The sequence below is a fragment of the Chelonia mydas genome, chromosome 10 (genome assembly GCF_015237465.2).
Source record: "Chelonia mydas isolate rCheMyd1 chromosome 10, rCheMyd1.pri.v2, whole genome shotgun sequence".
Taxonomy (NCBI): domain Eukaryota; kingdom Metazoa; phylum Chordata; order Testudines; family Cheloniidae; genus Chelonia; species Chelonia mydas.
Window position 1 is genome coordinate 41418617 of NC_051250.2, and position 26391 is coordinate 41445007.

At 39.6% G+C, this 26391-nt stretch overlaps 1 protein-coding gene across 32 annotated transcripts in view; it reads right to left on the reverse strand.

Moving 5' to 3' along the window:
- Positions 1-26391, reverse strand: part of NEO1 (neogenin 1) — a 498185-nt gene that overhangs the window by 91018 nt on the left and 380776 nt on the right. For 19 of the 32 annotated variants that reach the window (XM_043523405.1, XM_037911828.2, XM_043523404.1 and 16 more), the window contains exons 8-9: positions 14588-14807; positions 1596-1750 (exon numbers count right to left, since the gene is read on the reverse strand). In XM_043523405.1, the coding sequence (XP_043379340.1) occupies positions 1596-1750; positions 14588-14807 (375 nt within the window). The remainder of the gene's footprint in view (positions 1-1595; positions 1751-14587; positions 14808-26391) is intronic. The other 13 variants (XM_043523409.1, XM_037911829.2, XM_043523408.1 and 10 more) reach the window with 1 other exon arrangement.

A 26391-nucleotide genomic window follows, 5' to 3' on the forward strand; every position in this document is an offset into this window, starting at 1 on the left:
AATTGTTGGGGTCCCAGGGCATGGCCACTAGGTAAGTCGAGGGGATGGAAGGCCATGAGTGTCGAGGAAGTCTCTTTGCTCAACCCCCCCTTCACAGAATTCAGTCCTGGCTGGCCTGAGAAAGCCCTTGCATTCCCAGAATAATGCTGCAGCTGCAGATAGAGCTGTTTTGTGTAGGTTTTGCTGGCGCCAAGTTAGGATAACGGCAGGAATCAGCTACAAGGCCATAACCGCTTATTTGCCTCATTAATCGCAAGGCTAAGCAGGCTGTGCTGTTGTTTTGAATTGCTAAAATGCTCGTTAAAGGTTGCTGGAAAAAGCATTGTTGTAACCCATATAAGGCAAAGCAGGTTTACTTGGCTGATGTGTAATGCAATAGAGATAAGGAGTATAAAGGTATGTGACTCTGCCTGCTCAGTGTGCAGGATTTGAGATTCTTTTCTCCCTGTACCTTCTTTGGAGTCCAAATAAATTTTTCTGCTTCTCCACCCCGTTGTGTCTATTGGGTGATGCACACTGGGCAATGAACCCCTGCTGTTGCTTGCCTCTGGCACTGGGTGCCGGCAACAGCACATAGCTCCAGCTACCCCCTCCCTGTTAGTTGAGCTACCCTCTACATACACACAGTGACCTCCTCCCTGCACCCTAAACTGTTTTTAAAATTTTTGAGCTAAGCCCCCCACCTTTGAGTTATAATTTTTGGTTGCGTGGCCCCTCTCAACCCAGCTGGGTGGCCTGCTGAGGTGAGTTGGGGGTGGAGGTGGCGAGCCCTCCCTAGGACCCTGCCATGCAGAGATGGTTCGAGCCCTGCTGGCCCCTGTATCCCACACAAATAGAAATCAAACTACACCTATGCCCAAAGCCCCTGCCCCAAGGCCCCCCCACCAGGCCCTGGAGTTTTTATAGAATGTCAAGGGGGGCCTCAGAGAGAAAAAGGCTGAGAACCCCTGCCCTAGAGAAAGGTAAGAGGGTAAGAGAATTTGGTGTGGGTAACATAGCATGTTTGACTCTCTTGAGTTTATCCTTAAGTCTGAATTTCCTGGGTTTATAACACAGATTTTTGGGAAAATTCCAACATCCCAACAATTACAAGGTTAAGTTACTCAACCTCAACTCCAGGTTAACACTTTTTTAAGCTGTTTGCAGTGTTACTATAGCCGTGTTAGTCCCAGGATATGAGGGGGACAAGGTGAATGAAGTAATATCTTTTATTGGATCAGCTTCTGTTGGTGAAAGAGGCAAGCTTTCGAGCTCCACAGAGCTCCTCTTTCAGTTCAGTTTTTATCTGGACATGTTAACTGAAGAAGTTTATATTGTGACAAAATAGAATATTAATTAAAATATATTAAGAAATTTTAATATATAATTTTAATTTTTAAGGATCTATATATTACAATATTAAATTTATATTTCCAAATATAAATAATCCATACTATCTTAATATCATAATATGAGGCAGACTTGAAAATTCAGTCTAAAGCTACACTAGTAAGATCAGCAAGTGCAACCAGAGCATGAATAGCAACTTATTATGGGAAAAGGCCAGGATCTAGGTCAATGAAAGTCAGTAAGGGGTAGAAATGTTCAAGGCTTACCTTCAGGCTGAGTCGCCACCTTTAGTGGTATGGAGCTCTCTCCAGGGCCATGTCTGTTTTGAGCCACAACTCTGAAAACATACACGGTCTCTGGCATCAGGTTTTGGATTGTCACTTGCATCTCTCCAGGACGACTTGTATTTTCAACACGTTCCCTTTAGGAAAGAAAAGATTTGGGCAGGAAAACAAAAGTGAAGATTTATCACTGATTAGTAAAATGATAGTACAAATCTAACAGACATTCTGTTTGTACATATCTAATAAGTAATTGATACGATTAATTATATTGTATTGATTACACATTAATGTTAATATGCCAAAAGCACTGAAGACAAACAGCTTCTAGTTCTGCAGCTTCATTTTGAACAAACATGGCAAAGAAAAAAAGTTACACACCACCACAGTGAGGAGAGGGGGAAAGCACTGTTTTGCTGGATTGTCTTATTCTTCATAACTAGATAATAATTCAACTTTAAAATTTGTCATAGAAGTCCAAAGCCCTGGGAGAAAAATTAAGAACTGTTTAAATTGCTTTGGTTATTAATTCAGAGGATTGTTTTTAAAGCATCAGTTTAAGATTCTTTTTTGAGCTCAAATTTGATTAAGTTCATTCTGGTATTTGGACATTTTTTGTAAAATGTCTAAGGCTATGTTTGCAATGTTGTCACTTTCACCAACAGAAGTTGGTCCAATGAAAGATATTACCTCACCCACCTTGTCTCTAAGAAACAGTACAGCACATAATAACAAGCAGTGATCTTAGATGACCCTTACAATACCTGGCCCTAAAAGTCTAGTTGTGACCACTAGTGTATGTTTAAGTTTAGGATGGAGACTCAATCCTTAACTTTTAAAATTTAACAGATTTTTTCAGTTCATGTCACAACCTCAAAGTAAAACCATTTTGATCAGCCCAGCAGCTTGAAAGTTCACGTGATGAAAAGTACTTTTTCAAACTAGACTGAAATGTAGTTTTTAATGGGTTTCAGAGTAACAGCCATGTTAGTCTGTATTCGCAAAAAGAAAAGGAGTACTTGTGGCATCTTAGAGACTAACCAATTTATTTGAGCATAAGCTTTCGTGAGCTACAGCTGAGCTGTAAGTACTCCTTTAGTTTTTAATGACATTTGTCTTTTCTGAGTTTAGCTATAGCTATATTGTTGAAAAGTGACATTACTGGGGACATTACTGACAATGGGAAAAGCCCATAATCAGACTAAAACTAGTTTTCTATCTGCTCTAAAACAACAATTTTATTCAGTCCACTTGGGGACCTGAAATGCATAAAGATGTTAGTGGCAGCCTTTAAATCTTATCCAAACTGGCTCAGAGGAGGTAGGTCTATATTATAGTTAATGCGAGGGATGTGTTGAAAGGATTCTTTAGGCACCATCCACACAAACTATAGTTTATAATCACACATTTGAAAATCATTTGCTCCTGATCTTTTAAAATTTCATTTATTTGGGCTGCTGTGGATGTGATGTAGGTTAGATAGACTTCAAGAGAGTTTTTAATATTTTGCTGGAATTCCTTTTTAATTTTTTTTGGTGACTGGCTAAAGATGCAATACAGTTTAAATCCAGTATGGGGTGTTGGGATTTGTTACAGACCAGCAGATGGAACTAGAGAATAGGAGGAGTTACTCCCTAAAACAACAACTATCAGCAACTAGTGGGAAAAAAACTCCAGTTAGAGGAGACTTCAATTTGGGAGACGAATGTTGAAGGCCTCATGTAGCCAGCAGTAAAACATCTTTAGACTTTCTAAAAATTATATATCATAATTTTCTAACAAAAAAGATGTTGCACCAAACATGAAATAACTATTTTGGACATCTTTATGACTGATAAAGATGAATTAATCACTGGGCTGGAAGCTGGTAATTGCCTGGGAAGCAATGATCATGACCTGATGACATTCAATATGGGCAAACAGAGGATACCCTCAATCAGTAATATATATACTTGATGCTTCAAGTTTCTCAAAGTTGAGGAAATGAGCAAAAATGATTGGGAGGAAAAATTTAGACAGAAAAAGGAGTGTGCAAATTGGGAGTTTTTAAAGAAGATTTTATTAGATGGTCAAAAAGCCTCAATTCCATAGTCAAGAAAGAGAACAAATTTGGTTAAAAGCCCATCCTCGTTTAGTGGAGAAGTGAAGGAAATGGGCACGGGTCACTTGCTGGAGGATTCTCTGCTCCTTGAAGTCTTTAAACCATGATTTGAGGACTTCAATAGCTCAGACATAGGTGAGAGGTTTATCACAGGAGTGGGTGGGTGAGATTCTGTGGCCTGCATTGTGCAGGAGGTCAGACTAGATGATGATAATGGTCCCTTCTGACCTTAATATCTATGAATCTATGAAACGATCAGAAGAAAAAAAAGAAAAAAAAAGCAATATATAAGAAATGGAAAATGGGAGAAGTAGAGATAGAAGTTGATATCAATTAAAAGTTATGAAGTGCAGAAAATTGATAAGGAAAGCTACAGACACCATGAAAAATCCACGGCTGGCAGGGCTACGGACAACAAAGAGGTTTTTTTATTTTATTTTATTTTTTTTAAAGTATATTAGGAACAAAAGAAATTATATCAATGATACAGGACTATTACTAGACGGAGACTGCGATGAGGAGTGCTCCCCACACTGGCCCTGCAAGAGCTGAATTAGGCCAGGTGGGCCCAATCAGCTGGAGGCAGCTAATTAGAGAGAAGCTCACCTGTGAGGGAGAGGCGGGGCTTTCACAAAAGACAGGAAACTGGAGGGAGAGGGGACTGTAGGGAAGGAGTCTGTAGTCACTCCCTGAAAAAAAGGGGTGGGACTGAAGAGATGAGTTGTCTAAAGTTACTCCCTGGGAGGAGTGAGTGAAAAGACTTGCAAACCCAAAGGAGTGGGAAGAGCCAGGAGGTATGGAAGCAGCTCAGTGAAAGGCAGCAAGGTGTAGGGAATGGATCTTGGCTACTGTGTAGAGGGTCCCTGAGCTGGAACCCTAAGTAGAGTGGGCCTCGGCTCCCCTGCCAGCCACTGCAGGAGTGGCACTGTGAGATAGTGAAGACAACGACTGCCTGAGATTGCTGGAGGGCAGGAACTTCGATACACTCCTCCTCACCTCCCCCCAAGAAAGGGAAACCACAATCGTGACCTGGCCGGAGGGCTGAGTCACAAAGAGGACTGCTGTGTCTCCTGAGAGCAAGAGAGGGGCTTCAGAGGAGAACTGACGGGGTATAACTGCTGGGAGGGGCATCAGCCTGATTTAGCTAATCCCCAGAACCACCATCTAGCAGTGAGTACAGCAACTCCATTACAGAGATAGTGAAATTGTTAATAATGTTGCAAAAAGGCAAGAAATGTTCAATAAATATTTCTCTTCTGTATCTGGAAAGAAGTAGGATGATGAAATACTTTCCAGTCCAGTAGTAAGTGAGGAAGTTAGACATCAGCCAGCCCAGATAACTTTCACCCAAGAGCTGTAAAAGAGTTGAACACAGAATGCAGGTCACACGTACAGAAGGGAGGACTCTATTCTGGAAAGTAGTGATTCCAAAGGATTTAGCAGGCAGAGTGGACAAACAGGTGAACATGAGCTGTCAGTGTGGTACTATGGCAAAAAGGACTAATGCAATCCTTGGATGTATAAACAGGGGAGTAGGAGTAGGGAGATGGCTCTCTCTCTCTATACAGCATTGGTGAGCAGGTCTGGTATCCACATTTTTAAAAGAATGTTGAAAAATTGGAGAGGGAGCAGAAAAAAGCCACAAAACTGATTACAGGGAGGAGAAAATGCCTTAGAGTGTGAGATTTAGCTCAATCTGTTTATTTCATCAAAAACAAGATTAAGAGGTGACTTGATTTAAGTACCTTCATGGGGTTCTAATGGGTTCTACAGAGCTCTTTAATATAGTGGAGAAAGGCTGAACAAGAACCAATGGCTGGAAACTGAAGCCAGAAGAATTCAAATTAGAAATTAGGCACATTTTTAAACAGCGAGGTTGATTAACCACTGGAACAAATTATCAAGGGGAATGGTAAATTTCCATCTCGTTATCCTCAAATCAAGACTGGATGCCTTTCTGGAAGATATGCTTTAGCTAAGCACAAGTTATGCTTTAGTCACACATTGTTATTGAGCTCAATACATGGGTAAGTGGTGAAATATAACAGCCTGTTGATACACAGGAGGTAAGACTAGCTGAACATAAACTCTATGAAGTGTCACCTGTGTTATCAAAGGAGAACTAAACTTACGTTTATTACCGTTAAAGCAACAAATAATAGACAATGAAGTAATTTTTAAAATTTTTAAAAGAGACGTTTTGTAGGAGACCAGGCTAAGGTGCCACATTACCCTGTCCAGAGGATCTAAGTGATATAAAAGGGCAAGTAATCTGAGCCACCTCTGACAAGATATTGAAGTTCAACCACAATACTGACCTTTAGTGAGTTATATTTTAGCTGGAAGAACAGATTATGCATGTCTGAATATTATGGCAACCAGAGGGGCTAGTGCCCCCAAACTCAGCAAACATCAATCAGAGCTACAAAACAGCAGAAAATGCCTCTACAGATACATTCAGTGTGGGAGTATGGTATTGAGGACTGTCTTATCCAGCTCAAAATTGAAAGGAATCATTAAAACCTACAAATCACCAGTAGTTATTACCTTTATTTTCAAATCATAGAATCATAGAATATCAGGGTTGGAAGGGACCTCAGGAGGTCATCTAGTCCAACCCCCTGGTCAAAGCAGGACCAATCCCCAATTAAATCCATTTTTTTTTCCATGTGAATTTTTGGCCAGCTGGGTGTTTTAAAAATATCATTTAAATACTCTGTTTTGTTTGAAAAAGGCAAACTCTTCTACTTTCTTCAAATTAAAATAAGAGCAGTATTACAGAAGTAGACATCAGCAACTGCCCCAGTGAGTTAATAAAAGGAAAATGTTAACCTGTTAATACCATCCTTTCTCTTAGTGTACTCCTTTGATTAGTGCACTTTGTTTAACTCTGCAGCAGAGGGCAGACCATTCTCACACTAATGATTACCTGCTATTAACTCATTTGTGCTGAAGAGGTAGGAACAAAAAGTTTCTCTCATACAATTTTCCCCTCTTTCTCCACACTGCCTTCAGGTCTGGTTTATATTATGGAAAAACAGTGCAATGAAACCAGTTTTAAAAAAAGTTTCAGCTAGTTTTCTGCCCGAGTGGAGACTGGTTTTCAAAACCTTTTTTGCCTAGATCACTACCACAATATTATACTCTGTCCCCACTGAAGAAAACCTGTGCTCCCTAAAAACAGTTTTTAAAATCACTTTATAAAAAGTTTCCCACCACTGTTGCTTTGGTAGTGTAGAAGGAGCCTTAAAAGAACACACGCAACTTAATTTTTAATTGACTATTTTTTTAAATTTCAGTTTGACAGAGTATCCTATTAATATGTTCTAAATTTCAAAAAATACTTTTCTGCTTTTTTGATGTTTATAGAGGTCTTTTCAGCAAGAGAGGAGTTGACTGACTATTCAGTGAAACTGACTGTCCCCAAAGTGCTATCAAACTGGAAAAACAGAGAAATAGTTTTTCCCAACTAACTTTTTCAGTTACAGTAGGTACAAAATTTTCAGTTGGCAATGCAATTTTGCAAATTGATGGGGTCCCTTTATAGCCTACATTGTATATAATGATTGATATTTAAAATACACAAAACAAGTGTAATCCGACGATGTTCAACAGCGGTGACTATCTCATTGATATGCAAAATATATCACATTTTATCACCCAAATGTAAATGTACTCACCAGTTTTACCTAAAAACATAACACTCAAGTTATTTTGCAAAATTATGAAAATAAAATTCTTGTAATGGAAAGGGAACACTTATTTACAAGAAATTAGTTATGTGGATATGTCAAAGTATTATCATTTTCAGTAATAACAGTATACAACAGCATGTTAAAAATATGTTGAAATAAGTCTAATTAAGTGGTACATAAATCTTTCATTTATACTCTCTTAGGGAGTCCTGAATACCTTTACGAGCTCCAATGTGTTTAGGTACGCATAATAGGTAACATAACAGATGTCTGATATGAATAACTATATTACCCAACAGAACATTAAGGCTGTCCTATCTCACTCCACCTAAATTTCCAGACAAACAGCTTTGTAAGATGGAATTAAGGTTGCAAATAGTTATCAATTACTTCAGGGAAAAAAGCCCTCAAGCGAATATTGTCATTTTCTCAAAAAAAGCTACAAATGCTAGCCTGGAAATTCAAATTTAATGTTACACTTGAAAGAATCCAAACATTCTGGGAGGAGTGGTAGATATGCTGGAGGGCGGTAGGGATAGGATACAGAGGGCCCTTGACAAATTAGAGGATTGGGCCAAAAGAAATCTGATGAGGTTTAACAAGGACAAGTGCAGAGTCCTGCACTTAGGACGGAAGAATCCCATGCACTGCTACAGACTAGGGACCGAATAGCTTGGCAGCAGTTCTGCAGAAAAGGACCTAGGGGTTACAGTGGATGAGAAGCTGGATATGAGTCAACAGTGTGCCGTTGTTGCCAAGAAGGCCAATGGCATTTTGGGATGTATATGTAGGGGCATTGCCAGCAGATCGAGGGACGTGATCGTTCCCCTCTAGTCGACATTGGTGAGGCCTCATCTGGAGTACTATGTCCAGTTTTGGGCCCCACACTACAAGAAGGATATGGAAAAACTGGAAGGAGTCCAGTGGAGGGCAACAAAAATGATTAGGGGACTGGAACACATGACTTCTGAGGAGAGGCTGAGGGAACTGGGATTGTTTAGTCTGCGGAAGAGAAGAATGAGGGGGGATTTGATAGCTGCTTTCAACTACCTGAAAGGGGGTTCCAAAGAGAATGGCTCTACACTGTTCTCAGTGATAGCTGATGACAGAACAAGGAGTAATTATTTCAAGTTGCAGTGGGGGAGGTTTAGGTTGGATATTAGGAAAAACTTTTTCACTAGGAGGGTGGTGAAACACTTGAATGCGTTACCTAAGGAGGTGGTGGAATCTCCTTCCTTAGAAGTTTTTAAGGTCAGGCTTGACAAAGCCCTGGCTGGGATGATTTAGTTGGGGATTGGTCCTGCTTTGAGCAGGGGGTTGGACTAGATGACCTCCTGAGGTCCCTTCCAACCCTGATATTCTATGATTCTATGATTAGGAAAGTATTATTGAAACACCAAAGCCACCCTAGCTCTGCCTCATCCCCATTCCCTGCAGATCTATCCATTGTACCCACATGGAGACATTTTGCTGGAGATATTAGGGGGAACAGACTATTTGCAGAGTTTGGAATTGGTGGAGTTGAACCCTGGAGGAGATGGAGTTAGTATTGTCCATGTATTTGGTATATGCAATTTACACCACTATCTTGTACCATTAGCTACCTAATTAATGGTCCACCTCCTAAGCAGTCTGTAGCCCTGACACAGTAGCTAGGTGTTTATGCAAAGTTTCACACTACGAAAAAAACACTTCTGCACTTGAAACCTCGTACACACTTTGGGAAACCAACTTGATTTTGGTCATTTTTAGTGAAGAGACAAAAAGGCAGGTATGACTTAGTGATTTTTAGGGAAGGCAGTACTTTATCTTCTGTGCGTACACTTAACGCCCTGACTGTAGCGACATGAAGTCACGTGCCACAATTTAAATGTGATTCCATCAATGAAAGCAGGTCACTTCTCCACACTGAAGTCACTGATGTGAGATGAAGATGATGGTAATGGTTTGAGGACAGAGTTATTTCTGGTTTTCAGTTCTGTGAGCAGTGATACAGAAGCAGAAAAGATGGCTTCTATAGATTTCTACATTCATGGGTGTGTGGTTTCAAGTCTAACTATGATAATCCACACAGCCCTTCTTGCCCATGTAGCTTCTTCTTTCTGTATCCAGATCCTACTGTTAGAAGAGAAATATTGTACCCTGGGATGGAGGCACTTAAAGATTTAGTGGATTTATCTGGGGAATAGTTCCTAGACCATTAGATAGGCCCCAACTGCTCACTGCCTCCATCTGGCTCTCTCTGATCACTCACAAATTAGTACAAAATGTGACACAAGGTACTCTACTGCCTGCCCCCTCAAGACAGCTTCCCATATCTATTACCCCCTCACATTGCATCTGTCAGCATTTGGACCATGCGGAATTTATATAATCAAAAACTGCTTTGTAATAGTCAGGAGTAGTGAAAGCAGACAGAATAGTTGTCTGCATAAGTAGCTGCATTGCAACTGCTTGTTTTCAGTTGTTTATTTTCTATAACTTTCAGCTCTCCTTTTTAAACTTATTCTCTGCCTGAGGACATTTTTTTAAGCAAGGAAAATTGATTCAGCTTCTTTGGAATATGAGGAAAATGGAAAATATAAGCTTTCCTCTTTTTTTTCCAACCTCTTTTTGAACAGCTCTACAGATGAAGCAGCTGATAAGTGAAAGCTGACATTTGGTATGGTATTACTGCTCAGTAGTGCCTGAGCATTGCCGTGAAAAATCATACTCTGATCATGAAAAGTATATTTTGCAGTCTTATCATTAAGCTCGTAAAGTGAGCAGCTAAGGTAGGCCATGCCATATCTATGTGTGGCTCACTTCACTGTGCAGAGAAATTCAGTGAAAGTGAAACGTCGGTGGATGGGCATTCTGCAGGAACCACCTAATTTGCTGCCCATCTTGTATAAAGTAAAAGCTGCACACATCATTACAGTCTGTCAGTTGTGTAGGACAGGGTATTCCAGTGGTGTCCAGACAAACAGTTTCACATTACAGAATTTTTTTCCTACTAGTTTTTCCTCTTTTTCCTGTAGAAATTCTGTTTAAATAGCTATGTGAGAAGAATGTTAAGTTTTCACTGTTAGTCACACAGAAGTCAGGAAATGACAATGCAAGGACAATTGTCCCTTTGTATATACACACTAAGACATAGTCCTTAATTACATGATCACATACTGTAACAATGAATGGGACTAGTAGCAGAGTAAGGTACTACTCAACATGATCAAGGGTATGAGAATCTGGCTCTAAATTGTTAATATACATACTTGGCAGAAAAGACACCTCTCATGACCTGATTTTCAAAAGTGACGCAGCACTACTTCCACTGAAGACAAGGTGGGTGACATAATATATTTTATTAGACCAACTTCTCTGGTGAGAGAGACAAGCTTTTGAGCCACACAGAGCTCTTCATTTAGGTCAAAAGAGCTCTGTATGGCTCGAAAGCTTGTCTCACACCATCAGAAGTTGGTCCAATAAAAGGTATTACCTCACCCACCTTGTCCCCCTCATATCCTGGGACTGACATGGCTACAACTACACTGTAGTTCCACTGAAGTCATTACAACACCGTTAAAAGTCAAATCATAAAGCAAAGATATGTTGGCTCATTATGACTTTGAAAATAGTATAAGTATACAGGAATATAAAAATATTAAATATTAAAATATATGTGGACTTAAAACATAAGAAAAAATATAATGTTTTATTCAACAAATAGAAAGTGATCATGTGATTAAAGGCTGTTTTATAACAGATATGCAAGAGGGGACAGAGTTACCCTTGTACATGCAACCTTAACACTGGGATTTCATATTTTCTGAGTAATTAACTATGTAATTGTAACATTCTCTTAACATTTTAAAAATTGGATTAACAAACAATTCTGCCACAAAGCCATACAACTAGTCAAAGAAGCCAGTCGGCATCAAAAAGTGTAATGGGATACCCATTGTCAACTTCACCATTCTTCTGTCTGAATTTTTTTTTAGACTACTATTGTTAGGATATCTAAGTTTAGTGTAACAGAGTTCCAAGAAATAATTCTCCCCATTTTTCAGTTTATTTTGTGCATAATCAGTTTCCCTTGTTCGTTTGATCGTTCCCTGCAACAATGGACAGAAAAAACATTTAAACAGGAAAATGTGATTGCAAGTCACAAAAAAGTGACCAAGGGACTTGTTAACAAACTAATACCTGAAATTAGCCTTAAGCTAAGAATTTTCAAATTTTTTTTAGTGTGTATTGTATTTTAATATAGAGATTGTCTCATAACCCACCTTACAAACAAAAGTAAAGTACCTTAAGGCTGTGAAATTCAAAGGGTATTAAGGGGAATTCAATGGAAGTTGGGTGTGTGACTTCCTAGGTATCTCTGAACATCCCAGCCTTAGCATATGTTGCAATGAAAGATAGCAAACATTGGAGATGTAGATATGGAGGAGCTAGTACTATGTGACAAATCTGCTCTCTGAAGACCATCAGCAGTCCATGCATCTCAGCTTGAGAACTTCTGTTCTTATTCATTGTTTTTAAAAAAATTGATTAGATTTCAAGTTGACAGTATCCTTTCTAAAACAAAGTTGGTATTTCTATGCCAAACCTTTTTTTAATTTTAATTTGATTCAAGATGTGAGCGCATCCCATTTGTTGCCCGATATCTTCCAAATACCTTCTAGAATCCTACCACAGAATTTGTTTGTGAAATTTCAAGCAGATTGGTTTAGGTAGAGTGAAGTTAGTGACTGTATGCATGACAAGAGTCAAGCTTTGAATGGAGGACTAGCTTCAGGCTCTGAATGGAAGATTAGTTGCATTGTTAACTAATATAATCCCCTAATAAACAATGCATTTGAACAACTGTTTGCTTAATTAAGTTCAGCAGAATCAAAATTCAGCCTAAACTGGATAAACACTGGCAACTTGTCAGGTCATGCATAATTTGAATATGGTAAGGCAGTTAGCAACCACACTCATTTTTAACGAGAAGGCATAGCATTTAGAGAGGACAATGGTCATATCTTACTTTTAATCTAGTTCATTATACTTTCTTTTAGCTTCTTATTTAAGTTACACACATTTTCTAGCCATAGGTACGCGGATCTCCAGGTCCAGATTTCATCTCAGGATCTCAACACTTTACAAATGTTAAATTACATAACACCCTTCTAAAGTAGGTAAAACTCATTATTTTTATTTGGCAGAAAAATACACTTATGCAAAGAGATTAGCAACAGAGCCTGCAGGAATGCTGACTGGGGCTGTGTCCACCTCACATGAGGTATGTCTACACTGCAATAAAACACCCACGGCTGGCCTGCATCAGTTGACTCAGGCTCATGGGACCCAGGTTGTGGGGCTATAACATCGCAATGTAGACATTCAGGCTCGGGCTGGAGCCTGGGATCTGAGACCTTCCCCATTTGCGGGGCCTCAAAGCCCAGGCTCCAGCACAAGCACGAACATCTACACTCCAATGTCATAACCCCGCTGCCTGAGTTAGCTGATGTGGGCCAGCCGCAGGTGTTGTATTGTAGTGTAGACATACCCTTAGGCACTGATCCAGCAAGATTCTTAAGCAAGTGCCTAACTTTAAACACAAGAAGTCCTACTGAAGTCAGTGACATGACTCACATGCCTAAAGTTAAACAAATGCTAAAAAACCTTGCTGAATTAGGGCCACAACAGAATTTGTGTGGGCCAAACTAAGAGAACCACGGGGGGTATTAGCAGCAAATCAATCCCTGCCTACATGGTAATGCCCTGGAGTTTCTTAGGTAATTCTCTAAAGATTAAGGGATGCTTCTGCCCCTTTGCTCAGGAGAGAAACACTTCAGCAGGAAGTTTCTTCCTTGTTCCTGCTGTTTTATTTACACAACTGAAGACCCTGAATTGGGGGAGGCAGGCAGGCATTCCCAGAAAGTTGCCCCCTGAGTTCCCAGATGGTAGAGGCACCAGCTCCCTGCATCCCCTGAAGACTTGCACTGCTTAAACTGAGTATTAACTCCTGTTTACCAAATAGGGGAGCTTCTACCTCATGGTGACATTCTGCCATTCTGAGCAGCAGATCCTTTTACTAAGAAAGCTAGATGGATTGAATTAAACTGGTGAAACATTGTGCCAACACAAGATTCATGAATAATCAGCACTACGATGATTTTAATGGCAATTCTTGTACATAAAGAAGTCAACAGTCACCAACAGTTACCACACTGTAGTATCTGGAATCTGACAGTATGTCCCTGGTTTTAGAACATGAAATAATTTCTGCATTTCAGATATTGTGGTGTGGTATCTATTGACTGTTTAAGGGCTAACATGGTGCAAGAGTTTACCACACTATCAGCATCCCATAGGTGGCGATAAAGTCCACAAGCACTTTTAGCTATTAAGCAGTCTGCTCAAAGTATGCAACTGACCCTTTGCAATGATTCAAAACCAGGCTGATGCCCACTTCACGAACACGCTTCAGTTTGAAAACTACCAGTGTTTGTTTTCCAAGTATATTTTACTTGTCTCTTGAAAATTAGCCCTGAAACAAATATCAAAGACTGCCAATTGTAATGGTTTCTAGTAAAACTTTGGCAACCTCTCTAGCCCTTCAGCTTTTGGACACTGTATGGAGCCACTGTATATATATATATATATAGTGGACACCAACAAATTAGACCTGAATAAAGACTGGGAGTGAATAGACCACTACAAGAAATAATTTCCCTGTGCTGACCTTCTTGTCAACTGTTTGAAATGGGCCACCTTGATTGTATTGGCCTCATTAGCACTACAAAAATGATTTCCCCTCCCTTGGTATTCACCCCTTCTTGTCAATTGTTGAGAATAGGCCACTTCCACCCTAACTGAATTGGCTCGTTAGCACTGACCCCCCACTTGGTAAGGCAACTCCCATCTTTTCATGTGCTTTGTATTTATACCTGCCTACTGTATTTTGCACTCCATCCATCTAATGAAGTGGGTTTTAGCCCACAAAAATTTATGCCCAAATAAATGGGTTAGTCTCTAAGGTGCCACAAGGACTCCTCGGTTTTTTTGCTGATACAGACTAACATGGCTATCACTCTGAAACCTATACATATATTGTTTGCCTGTAGAAACTAGTGTGAAGGGACAGTATTTGAGTTGAGAAAGGATGCAGAAAACTGAATTCAATCCAATTCACAAGCATAGATCTTTACCTGTTTATACCTTCCTTGGTGTAGAATACTGTATAGGTGAGGTTGTCTCCATGAGGATCTGATGCTGGTGTCCGCCACGTTAGTTTGATGAAGCGAGTAGAGACGAGGGAGGCCACGACATCCCGAGGGGCCGAAGGCAACGGTCCAGTTGTGGCTGGTGCTAGATGGTCAGTAGTGGCACTGGTCAGTGAAGTGGGAGGTAATGTTGGGATGGCAACATCTTGTCATGTGCAAACATTGGGGAACATGAAGGGCAAACATCACGACGGTTTAAAAAAAGAAAACAGAAAAAAACAAAAGAAATAAACAAAACCACGATGGGAAACAAAACAAAATGAACACACACAAAAAAGGCCATTAAACTGAAGGCTGACATGCAAGCAAAAGGTAACTACTGAAAACTAATGGGAAATATTAAAGGACACATCACTGTAGAGCAAGCAGACCAAATCTCCATTGTAATGGAAGTGGCAAGGGAAGGGGAAGGGTGAAAATTGAGGAAAAATATCACCTCATAAGAGGACACATCCGTGCCCAACAATATTTTTCATTTTTTGAGAGAAAAAAAAAATTAACGTTCATTTGCTATTCAATAGTACATTCAGACCTGATTTTCTATTTTACTTTGTTAAAATGTGGTATTAATTTGTACTAGACTCAGTTATAAAACGTAATCTTTGGATTATACAAAGCTCATTGAAGAGGCACTGCAAGGTTATCCAGTTCTGATGTGTAAATTATGAAGTAGTTTAGCAGAGTTCCAGTCCCGTATCAAACTACAGTGTCATCTACCTGCTGCATAGTACCATGTAACTGGTATCTGAAGGAGTTTGGGGTGTAATACAGTCAATACATGTGATGCAGTGATATTCTTCCCATGAAATTTAGACAGGAAGGTTGTGTTTTTTCTCCAAGGTGCTCCTATCTTCCACCCAAATCAGGTATTTCTCTCCAACAACTAGTTACTTCTCATTGTTTATTAATTTTTTCAGTGACAATTTTAAAGCGTATTAACAGAACCACACCTAATGTTGCTTCATGACATGAAGAATACGATGTAAACTTTGTTGTAGAATGTCTTGTATGTCATCATATATGATGCTTCTATACTAATGCTGAGACAAATCCCTTGGATTAATATATTAAAAAGTGGTAAAGTGTAATCTGATGCATGTTAATAGCAGTCGCTACTGTATGTAAATAGTTTTATGCTGAATCCCATTAAGGCAATCCATGCAAGCCTCCACTAAATCTAGTGCAAATATTCTGTGTAGGAGAAGCCCAGTTACATGCAGTACTATAGGCTGTGCATGCAGCAACTCTGATTGCTAAGGTCACCTGACATTTTTTTTCAGTTGCTTACAACTTTATTAAAAACTTAAACCATTCAGGTTGACTTGTTTTTGGAAATGTCATCTAAAATGGTTCAGCCATTTCCAAAAATGTGGTTAGGGAACAATACATGTTTCTAACACTCTTACAAACATTTTGTTGAGAAGTCATGTGGACCCTAAACTCAGGTGTCTAGAGGCAAAAAGTCCAATTCATTAACTGTCCACTTTCCAAGCTGTGTTATACTACTAAAATAATAGCAAAGTATTATTGTTCCTTTATAGTTTTTCTGAAAATTATTTCGTACTTTGTTTTACATTAACCATGTGTGAGCCTAATCATCATGTCCTAAATATTACTGATGTAAAATCTGAATCAGCACTAGTTGAACAGTCTGACAATATTGTGATTGCTTGGATAATGGAGCTGTTTTTGACCTTCTTGGAAATCAGGATTAAATTGGTATTTACAATAAGCTAAAAACATCTTTGATGCATGCTATGTAGTTTGCAGGCTTTACATTTAACTTTTGACACTTTAGTAGAGGCTCTGGTGTGAATTATTAAAATTTGGAGTTTGCCTCACTCTTTTGTTGATGGTACACAATATGCTATTAATTTTTTTTACGCAGTTATATCATCCATAGGAAAAAGGAGGAAGTGACAGATTGTTGTGCACTAGAGGCATAGAGGGACAAATGCAGTATTGGCGGATGATGAGCACCTCTGTCATGAGTGGCAAGGACAAAGCTACAGACACATCCACAGAATAAAATAACGTTACAGTTGCATGAACGACACACAAGACAGCAAATCAGCGCAGACACTGAAAGACAGGGCTATTGATAGTGTTACTAAAAGAACCTTCATTTTAAATTCCAAATATGAAAACTGTCAACAAAATATCCTCTCAGTCTTGACCAAGCACAACTTTCTGTTCTCATAATTTCCATTTCTCAAACAACTGACAATGGCTAAAGCACTATATACAATACACTTATAACCATGCTTAGAATTTAGTTTATGCTTCGTATCACTTTCATATTGCAGGTTCAGTCCTTAAAAAAAAACAAACCAAAAAAACCCACCCCAGCAACTCGCCATGTTTTTATGGTGCTAGAAGTGATATTCATTGGCTGATAGCCTAGAATATTTGCTTTTATCAGACCTACAGAATGTGACAAAGTCTATAATGAGAACTACTTAATATGAAACAATCACGCACACAATAACCAAGAAAAGCACAGGTCTTTTGAGGCAAAGGACCACAGCAAATAAGTCTCCATCTCTCTTCTATCTTCTCCTTTGACTGTGACCTTGCATTCCCTTCACTGACTGGGCCTTAACTCCGCCCCACATATCACATATGCCATTCTACCTATCTCCACTATAACTGCCACATAGTCCACATCTGCTGAAATCCCCGCACCCCTTTTTTAAAAAAAATCTCCTCTCTGACCTTGTTTACATTGGTAATGTTTGGGAAAAGCATAGGTGAAGCCATCATGACCACTAAATTCCAGTGACACTGACATTGTTGCTGGGATACTGTGATCAGAGTCTATTTACTTTAAGAAGAGTAATTTTCAGAGATTGTCTATGGCACCCAGAACCTGGGATAGGTGTGTTTTTGCTGTAGAGTAGTAGAAACTGAAATACAACAGACTAATAACTGCTCCAAATACCAGCATGTACAGAATGCCATTGGCTCTTCTCAGACAAACTATGTAGTGCAGTCAGCATTCCCATCTTCAAACAACTCCACTAGGTTCTCATCCATTTCAGAATCCAAACCAAGTCCCCCCCCCCCCCCACATATCTTTATGGATTTCTTACAGGCCTTGGGCCAGATTCTGGTCCTCGTTCTTGGGCCAAATAAGAGCTGCAGCAACCCAGGAGAGATGTGGGTGTATGTGGCCTTACACTGCTTCACCTTGTACTCCTAGGTATATGGGAGGTACCAAGGCATAAAGGGGGCAAAGCAGGAGAATAGCATTCATCAAAGTGCTTAGATGTATGCTTAATCTTCATCGTATTCATAGTCCCATTAAAGTCAGTGGAACTCCTCTGAAGCTCATATTTAAGTACCTGCCTCACTGTTTCACTGGACTGTGTCCCTAATCACTGACACCCTTTATGTTCCCTCAACACAATCTTGGCATTGTGGATAAAAATGTGGTAGTGTTCTGTATAGCTCCTGTATTCATGAATAATCTCCCTGCTAGGGTGACCAGATGAAATGGACAAAATATTGGGGGAAGCAAAAAAAAAAAAAAAAAAAAAGCGGCCGGAGCGGCCAAAACCGCAATATGGGAACAAATGACGTCCCGACCATGCATCGGTCGGGATGTGGGACAAAGAACTAAAAATTGGGACAATCCCAATTTTATCGGGACGTCTGGTCACCCTACTCCCTGCATAGCTGAAGACTCTCATTTTAAATTCCAGTTGAAAACCTATTTTTCCCCTGCAGATTTTCTTTTCCTTCTACTTTTATCATGTTACTTTATGATTTAATTCCATGAAGTACTTTGGGATTCAGTTTGTGTGAAGAGTGCTATACAAATATCAAGTTGTACTGTACTGCACAGAAGCCACATCAGGCAACCATACGTCTTCTGAAGTGGTAACTACTGGTCCATCCCTGACAGATGACTGCTTCACTGCTACGGGGTAGCATTTTCATAAGCACTTAACTGTGTCTGGAGCCTAAATTCCATTCCAGGGGGACTTAGGCCCCTAACTCAGTTAGGCACTTTCGAAAATATTACCCACATAATTCCACATAGCATCAATTTCATTGGCTTAACACTCAAAGAAAGTTAAACAGCCACCCTTTTAGTTGCTCAGCCTAATTCCAGGAAGAATAAGGGAAACAAATATCTGTTATGAATTTAAAAAGAAAAAAATTAAACTCAGTAGCAAATCTTTTTCCACAATAGCAGTTCTCCCTCCTAAAATCCAACACTTCTTGACATTCTAATTTCAAAATCTGCATCTTCAGAGTACTTTAGATCAGGGATCGGCAACTTTTGGCATGCGGCCCATCAGGGAAATCTGCTCGCAGGCTGGGACGGTTTGTTTACCTGCAGCGTCCGCAGGTGCGGCTGATCGCAGCTGCCACCGGCCGCGGTTCGCCGTTCCAGGCCAATGGGGGCTGCGGGAAGCGATGGCCAGCACATCCGTCGGCCCACGCCGCTTCTCGCAGCCCCCATTGGCCTGGAACAGCGAACCGCGGCCGGTGGCAGCTGCAGTCGGCCGCACCTGCGGACGCTGTAGGTAAACAAACCGTCCCAGCCCACCAGCGGATTTCCCTGACGGGTGCATGCCAAAGGTTGCCGATCCCTGCTTTAGATTAATGTTTTGGCTAGTGTATGATGTCTTGGTAATATTGTCAGGTGATTTATTTAAATTATAAGCTCTTTGGGGCAGGGTACATGTCTTACCTATCTTTGCAAATCAGGTTAACCATGTTAATTAAAAAAGTTATATAAAGGTTTTTAAATAACCAAACTGAAACCAAAGTACCTGATGAAATCTGCCCATAAAAAATAACTCTAATGACTTTTTTTTAAATTCACGTTTAATTTAAAACACATTCCACTTATTAATATATTAATCTCTACATATAATGAAACACACCCATCATTTGCTTCAAGTAATCTGTACACTGTATTTGAGGAACCTGAGGGCAACAAGCCGAAGCATCTGGGAGAGCTGCCAAAATTTCCCAGATTAACAAAAACTCAGTTGTGTCCTTGTGTAAGACTAGAGACTGGAAATACTTCTCCTGACAGCATTGTAGGTAGATCACTCAAACACAACAAAAACCAGCGGGGTATGAAAAATAAACCATGAACCAAATAAATGCACGAAGGACTTGTACATTGTACATGTAAGGTAAGCAAGGAATAGGCAAGCAAACTCACTAATGGGAAGCAGCAATTAAATATCAAGTTGGTAACAAATTGGTATTTTTGATAGCTATGGTATGCATTTAGAAGACTAAGTTATTTCCTTCTTCCCTTCAGCCCCCCACTCTCTTTCAAAATGCCTCGAATGCCATTACAAACAGATTTGCAAGTACAATGCTCAGCAGTGCACAGCTATGTCAATGAATAATTACATTAAAATTAGTTTAATACCCGTAAAGGAACCACTTTATTATCTCAAACTTTTAAGCACAGTTTAACAAGGTATTTGCGAAATAAGTCTTTATATCCATTTCTCTGGAACATTCCTTAAATTGCTATTTCTGGGTAGTTTTGTATTAATCTCAAATTTTTTAGCAGCATGTCAAAGATGCAAGTGATATGTTAAGAACATGGATAAAGAATCATGTTCCACAGTGCCAGAAAGATAAACAACGATTAATCTTCTCAATTATTGCTGATATTGAGATTCTTTTAAAACATATTTTTGAATGGGCTCTCAAGGAAAAAACCCCAAACATTTTCCACACAGTCTAATGGCCACCGATGCTGCACAATCCACAGACAGTATGATTCCTCGATCATTTGAAAGACATGGTTCAGCAGAACCACAGCTGATCTTAAATAAATCAGTCCCCCTTATATTTTAAATAGCAGCTCCACTGTGCTCAGAAGGTTGTCATTAAATAATGATATGGTTGCTAAAAGTACATTTTGGGAAATGCTGAAACATGGGACTTAACTGCTTGACCAATGGACACTGAAAAGAGGCCGATTTATCTGTCTGAACCATAAAGACTGGATAAACATTTTTAAATAGTATGAAACAAAACTTCCAATATGTTGCTCTTTCTGCTCCAAGAATGAAGTTTTCCAATGCATTTTATAGTAAACTCAGCAACAAAACATGAGATGCTTGTATTATGAGACCTAAACTGATGCAGATGATCTTTATCTATCAAGATGAATGGTCATTGCAGGCACTGGGCATTCAGTAAGTCTCCAGCTATGACGCCTGGGATTGATATCAAATGTTATAATGTGGGAAATGACTAACCTACAATTAAAAAAATAGAAAAATAAGTTTATCATCCAAAGATATATAAATGTTCTGTCAGACATTATAATGTATGTGCTATAGATTTCCCACACATAGCTCTGCCAATTTGCCTAGGCCATGGGCTGAAATATCTCATGTTTATGATATGCAAAGAGTGAATTCCAGCTAAGACAAGCTTAACACAAATCCTACTGACTCAGCTAAAGAGAAGATTCCTTATAATGCACCTGACAGATCTGAAGACCATAAGGTTCCCAGTTAGACCAGCTGTGGCAATGTGCAAAATGAACACTCTGGAGCACGATCTGGCTTGCTAATTGCTCAAATCTGTTCTGCCATACCATTCCTTGGCAAACATTCTAGTCCAAGGGCTTTTCTTGAATAGTGACTACCTATTGTGACAATTGTATCAAAATGCTTTGTAATGTTCACAAATAGCCACAGGGATCTAGACTGAAACCAAAATCATTGTTATTGGCCACTTAATACACATCAGAAACCAGGTCTCCAGTGGTGAAAGCACAGTATAAAACATTCCCTTAGTGGTTTTCCATCCAGTAAAAAAGTGAGGATGACTACTAGATTTTGACGGCTTAAGATGGTACAATTCTTCAATGACACAGCAAAGAGAATCTCATCATTATTAAAATAATTTGCTGGGGGAGATAGAACTAATTCAAATATATTTAAGTGATGTTATTCTATGATAAGCATTTCAGGATGCTAATGTGATCATTTAAAAAAAGTTCTCTCTATCAAAAACATCACTCCCAAAGGGCTACTAAAATGAAATGTTTTATTGGTTAGCTAATTATGATGAATATTTTCCATGCTGTCTAGCCCCTCCGGTTTAGATTTCCCTTTTCATCTCTCTTTCTCTCCAACTGCACACAATGGCATAGTCACAGGTTTTTTTCCTGCTTTAAGCAATAGCATTCCAATGCCAACAGCCTAACACTGACTATAGCAAATGAAAATTAAAAAGGTAAAATGGTTGATGACCAAGGTCATTTTAAACTACACCGAAGTAGTGGTTTATGTAAAACTGCAGGTTTTACTATGCATCAGACATAATAAAGAGAGAGATGTATATAGTAAAAATGTTTGTCTAGTGACCAGTACACCTAACTAGTCAGGAATCTTGCATTCTGCTGACAGCATTGCCACTTAGTGGCTGAATTACTGTGGACAAGTTCAGTTCTCTGTGCTTCAGTTTTACAGATCTGCAAAATGAGGATACTACTGCTACAATCTACCTAGTAAAGCCATTGCTGAGAATTACCGAACATTTGTGAACGCTCAGAGCCTTGGATATAAAAAGATTATATATAATGCTGCAAGCGTAAAGGAAACCCATTTTAAGATTACAAACACAGTGATCAATGTTATAGCTACTTGAGAACAACGTACAAAACCTTTTTTTAAAAAAACAGCAAATGACCATTTCACCAAAAATCATGAAGTTATTCAAAATGTTTGAATGCTTTATCCTCTTTAATTGTAAAAGTAAAAATAAATGTCTCATAAGAACCAAATTGCCAGCTTTGAATTTAGTTATTCTGGCAAGGTTATTTACTTAGCAGTCTTTTCCGTGTAGATTGACAGTCAAAGAATTACTAAATGCTAGGCCAGAATATGAATTTGAAACATATCTCAATTCCATCAAAAGCACTGTTTGCCCAGTTTTGAGAATCACAGAGAATACCCTCTCCCCCTCCTACATTTAGTGACAGAATATTTATCTTTGGTCTTGGTTAGGAGGCTGTGAAACTTTAAAGAGCAATAGTCACAAGCTACATTCACCAACTAATCAGAATCTTTGACATTTGCCTTTGCAGAATTAAGCAATACAGCATCACCTGGTGGCAGTGTTATCGTCATGAAATAACTGCACCATTACGTATTTACCATACCTTATCTTTTAAAGGGCAGCCCCCCATCTGTTTCTTGTATCAACCTAATCTCTTTTTCTTATGCTTAGACTAAGTTTTTCTGTGAAGGGCTTGTCCTTTTGTTATTCCTAACAGTGCAAAAGGCACTACCACCATAAAACTAAATAATATATTAGTTGGTGATACAAGTCCAGTTCTTACTGGACAAGTGTCCATATCAATAAAACTGACACTTTTGTTGACAGTCTCAGCAGATCAGTATGGTGACTGAATTACTTCTTCACTTTGTAACAGATATTCAGTACAAACACATCTGAATTACACCTTTCTTAGGGCTTGTCTATATGGACATTCAGTACACAGCAAACTAGGGTGTGAATCTAGCCCGTGTTAGCCTGCCACGGTCTAACAATGTGCACCCTGCTGATGTGCATTAACAGTCCACTAATGCGCTCTGACTTAGACCTGTTTCAAAGAGAACTAAATCAAACCACTATAATAAACTCTTAAGACAATGAAGACAATATATGGTCACTGTATGTATTCTGTGAACATACATACATTCAGATGTGTACAGTTTTGGCAATGAGTACATTTTAAAAAACATTTCATTGTAAACTTTTAAAGGAAGTCATAAAATCCAGGATAATAAAGAACACTCCTCCCAAAGTCACGGCATTGTGAAATGTTTTGCTTTAAAGGAAGGAATTTGATTTTTTCCTGTCGTATAAAACAGTCATTAAAAAAGGTGTGACAGACCTTACTGATGCATCACACAGCAGTGAGTCCAGAGAGGAAGCAGCCTCTCCTATAATCCTAATCAGAAATGCTGCATTTCAGATAAGATACCAGCATCCAATAGAAGGGAGGTAAAAAGAAAAAGACACTGAATATGTTTCTCATCATAACAGACACAGATACTAAAAAGAAGTAAAAAAACCGAAACACACAGTCATATGCTCTTCCCCCAGAGACCTGCAAACCCAATTCTCAGAAACGGGCTTTGCAGCTCAAGCAAAACCATAACTACATATTCAAAAATGAAGTAAACAACATACAACAACATTTGAAGATTAGTTTGTAATATCCTGTCCCCAAGAACACGTAAATAATAATTAAAAAAAACAACCCTAGGACAATGCCATCATATAGCAAGGCAACACAAAATACATCCTGTATAGACTGCTCTGGGAATGTAAATATTCTTAAAAATTGTATTCTTATGCAGAATTGAAATCTCTGAAGAAAAGTGGAGTCTCTAGCAATATGTGGTAGTTTGACTTCAATTTTTCATACCAGTAGAAAGCAACAATTTGATTCTGACATCTAATACACTATATTCAAACATAAATAGTTCTTTATAGAAAAGTTACAAATAAAAATATAGTACACACTGGAAAAAACATTTATTTTTACTGCATGTGGAGCCATTTAGAGGCAATTTACAGAGTTGAGGAGTCAGACTGCAGCAACACTGCTTCCAGCTGTGATTTCATTAGGCTTCTGCTACTGACTTGCTGAGTGATCTTGGGCAAGTCACTTCACCTCTCTGTGTCTGCTTCTGATCTAACACTTTGTGTTTCTTGTCTATTTAGACTGTAAGCTCTTCTGGGCAGATGCTGTCTTTCATTCTTCATTTCACTGTTTGTCCAGTGCCTAGCAGAATCAGACCCCAATTTCTGTTGGTGGTTGTAAGCACTAATGTAATACAAACCACAACAATAATCTCACAAAACAAGCAGACTTGGGCATACGACTAAATGGCAGACATCCAAGCAACATCTTTAGTGATATTATGCATTGTTACTGTCCTGAATAAATACTAGTTTACTCAAGTGTAATACTTTTTGAAGAGACCATCAAAGATTCCCACAATTGGGGATGGACACTTTTTTAAAATTGCAGTATAAATTGAAATAAATATGTGTATCTGTTTTGGAACTGTGGCCGGTGATCTGCTGGGTGGTATTCTAGCCCTAGCACAGAACACTACACAGCTGGAAGTGCCAACTTTCAGATAGCCCTGGACAAATTTCTGTTTGAGGTATGATACTCAAAACTACCAAAATTCTCCTTGCAGTTTCAACTGGATACAGCATTCTTCTTGCTTCCATGTCTTGAACTTTTGTGTGGTACTGATAGATACTGTTATATTTCACTGCAGAGATGGCTGAAACATTTCCTGCATACAGTAAGTCTGCAAAGTGCTCTGCAATCCATGGGTCCAGATCTAATGCATCCGAGGGTGCTGATGGAATTGGCTGATGTGATTGCAGAGCCATTGGCCATTATCTTTGAAAACTTGTGGCGATCGGCAGAGGTCCTGGACCATTGGTAAAAGGCAAATATTGTGCCCATCTTTAAAAAAGGGAAGGAGGAGAACCCGGGGAACTACAGACTGGTCAGCCTCACCTCAGTCCCTGGAAAAATCATGGAGCAGGTCCTCAAGGAATCAATTCTGAAGCACTTAGAGGAGAGGAAAGTAATCAGGAACAATCAGCATGGATTCATCAAGGGCAAGTCATGCCTGACCAACTTGATTGCCTTCTATGATGAGATAACTGGTTCTGTGGATATGGGGAAAGCGGTGGATGTGATATATCTTGACTTTAGCAAAGCTTCTGATACAGTCTTCCACAGTATTCTTGCCAGCAAGTTAAAAAAGTATGGCTTGGATGAATGGACTATAAGGTGGATAGAAAGCTGCCTAGATTGTCGGGCTCAATGGGTAATGATGAAAGGCTTGATGTCTAGTTGGCAGCCGGTATCAAGCGGAGTGCCCCTGGGGTCAGTCCTGGGGCCAGATTTTTTCAACATCTTTATTAATGATCTGGATGATGGGATGGATTGCATCCTCAGCAAGTTCGCAGATGACAATAAGCTGGGGGGAGAGGGTACACTGGAGGGTAGGGATAGGGTCCAGAGTGACCTAGACAAATTAGAGGATTGGGGCAAAAGAAATCTGATGAGGTTCAACAAGGAAAAGTGCAGAGTCCTGCACTTAGGACGGAAGAGTCCCATGCACCGCTACAGGCTGGGGACCGACTGCCTAAGCAGCAGTTCTGCAGAAAAGGACCTGGGGATTACAGTGGATGAGAAGCTGGATATGAGTCAGCAGTGTGCCCTTGTTGCCAAGAAGGCTAATAGCATATTGGGCTGCATTAGCAGGAGCATTGCCAGCAGATCGAGAGAAGCGATTATTCCCCTCTATTTGGCACGACTGAGGCCACATCTGGAGTATTGCATCCAGTTTTGGGCCCCCCACTACAAAAAGGATGTGGACAAATTCGAGAGAGAGTCCAGCGGAGGGCAACGAAAATGATCGGGGGCTGGGAAACATGACTTACGAGGAGAGGCTGAGGGAACTGGGCTTGTTTAGTCTGCAGAAGAGAAGAGTGAGGGGGGATTTGATAGCAGCCTTCAACTACCTGAAGAGGGGGGTTCCAAAGAGGATGGAGCACGGCTGTTCTCAGTGGTGGCAGAGGACAGAACAAGGAGCAGTGGTCTTAAGTTGCAGTGGGGGAGGTCTAGGTTGGATATTAGGAAACACTGTTTCACGAGGAGGGTGGTGAAGCACTGGAATGGGTTA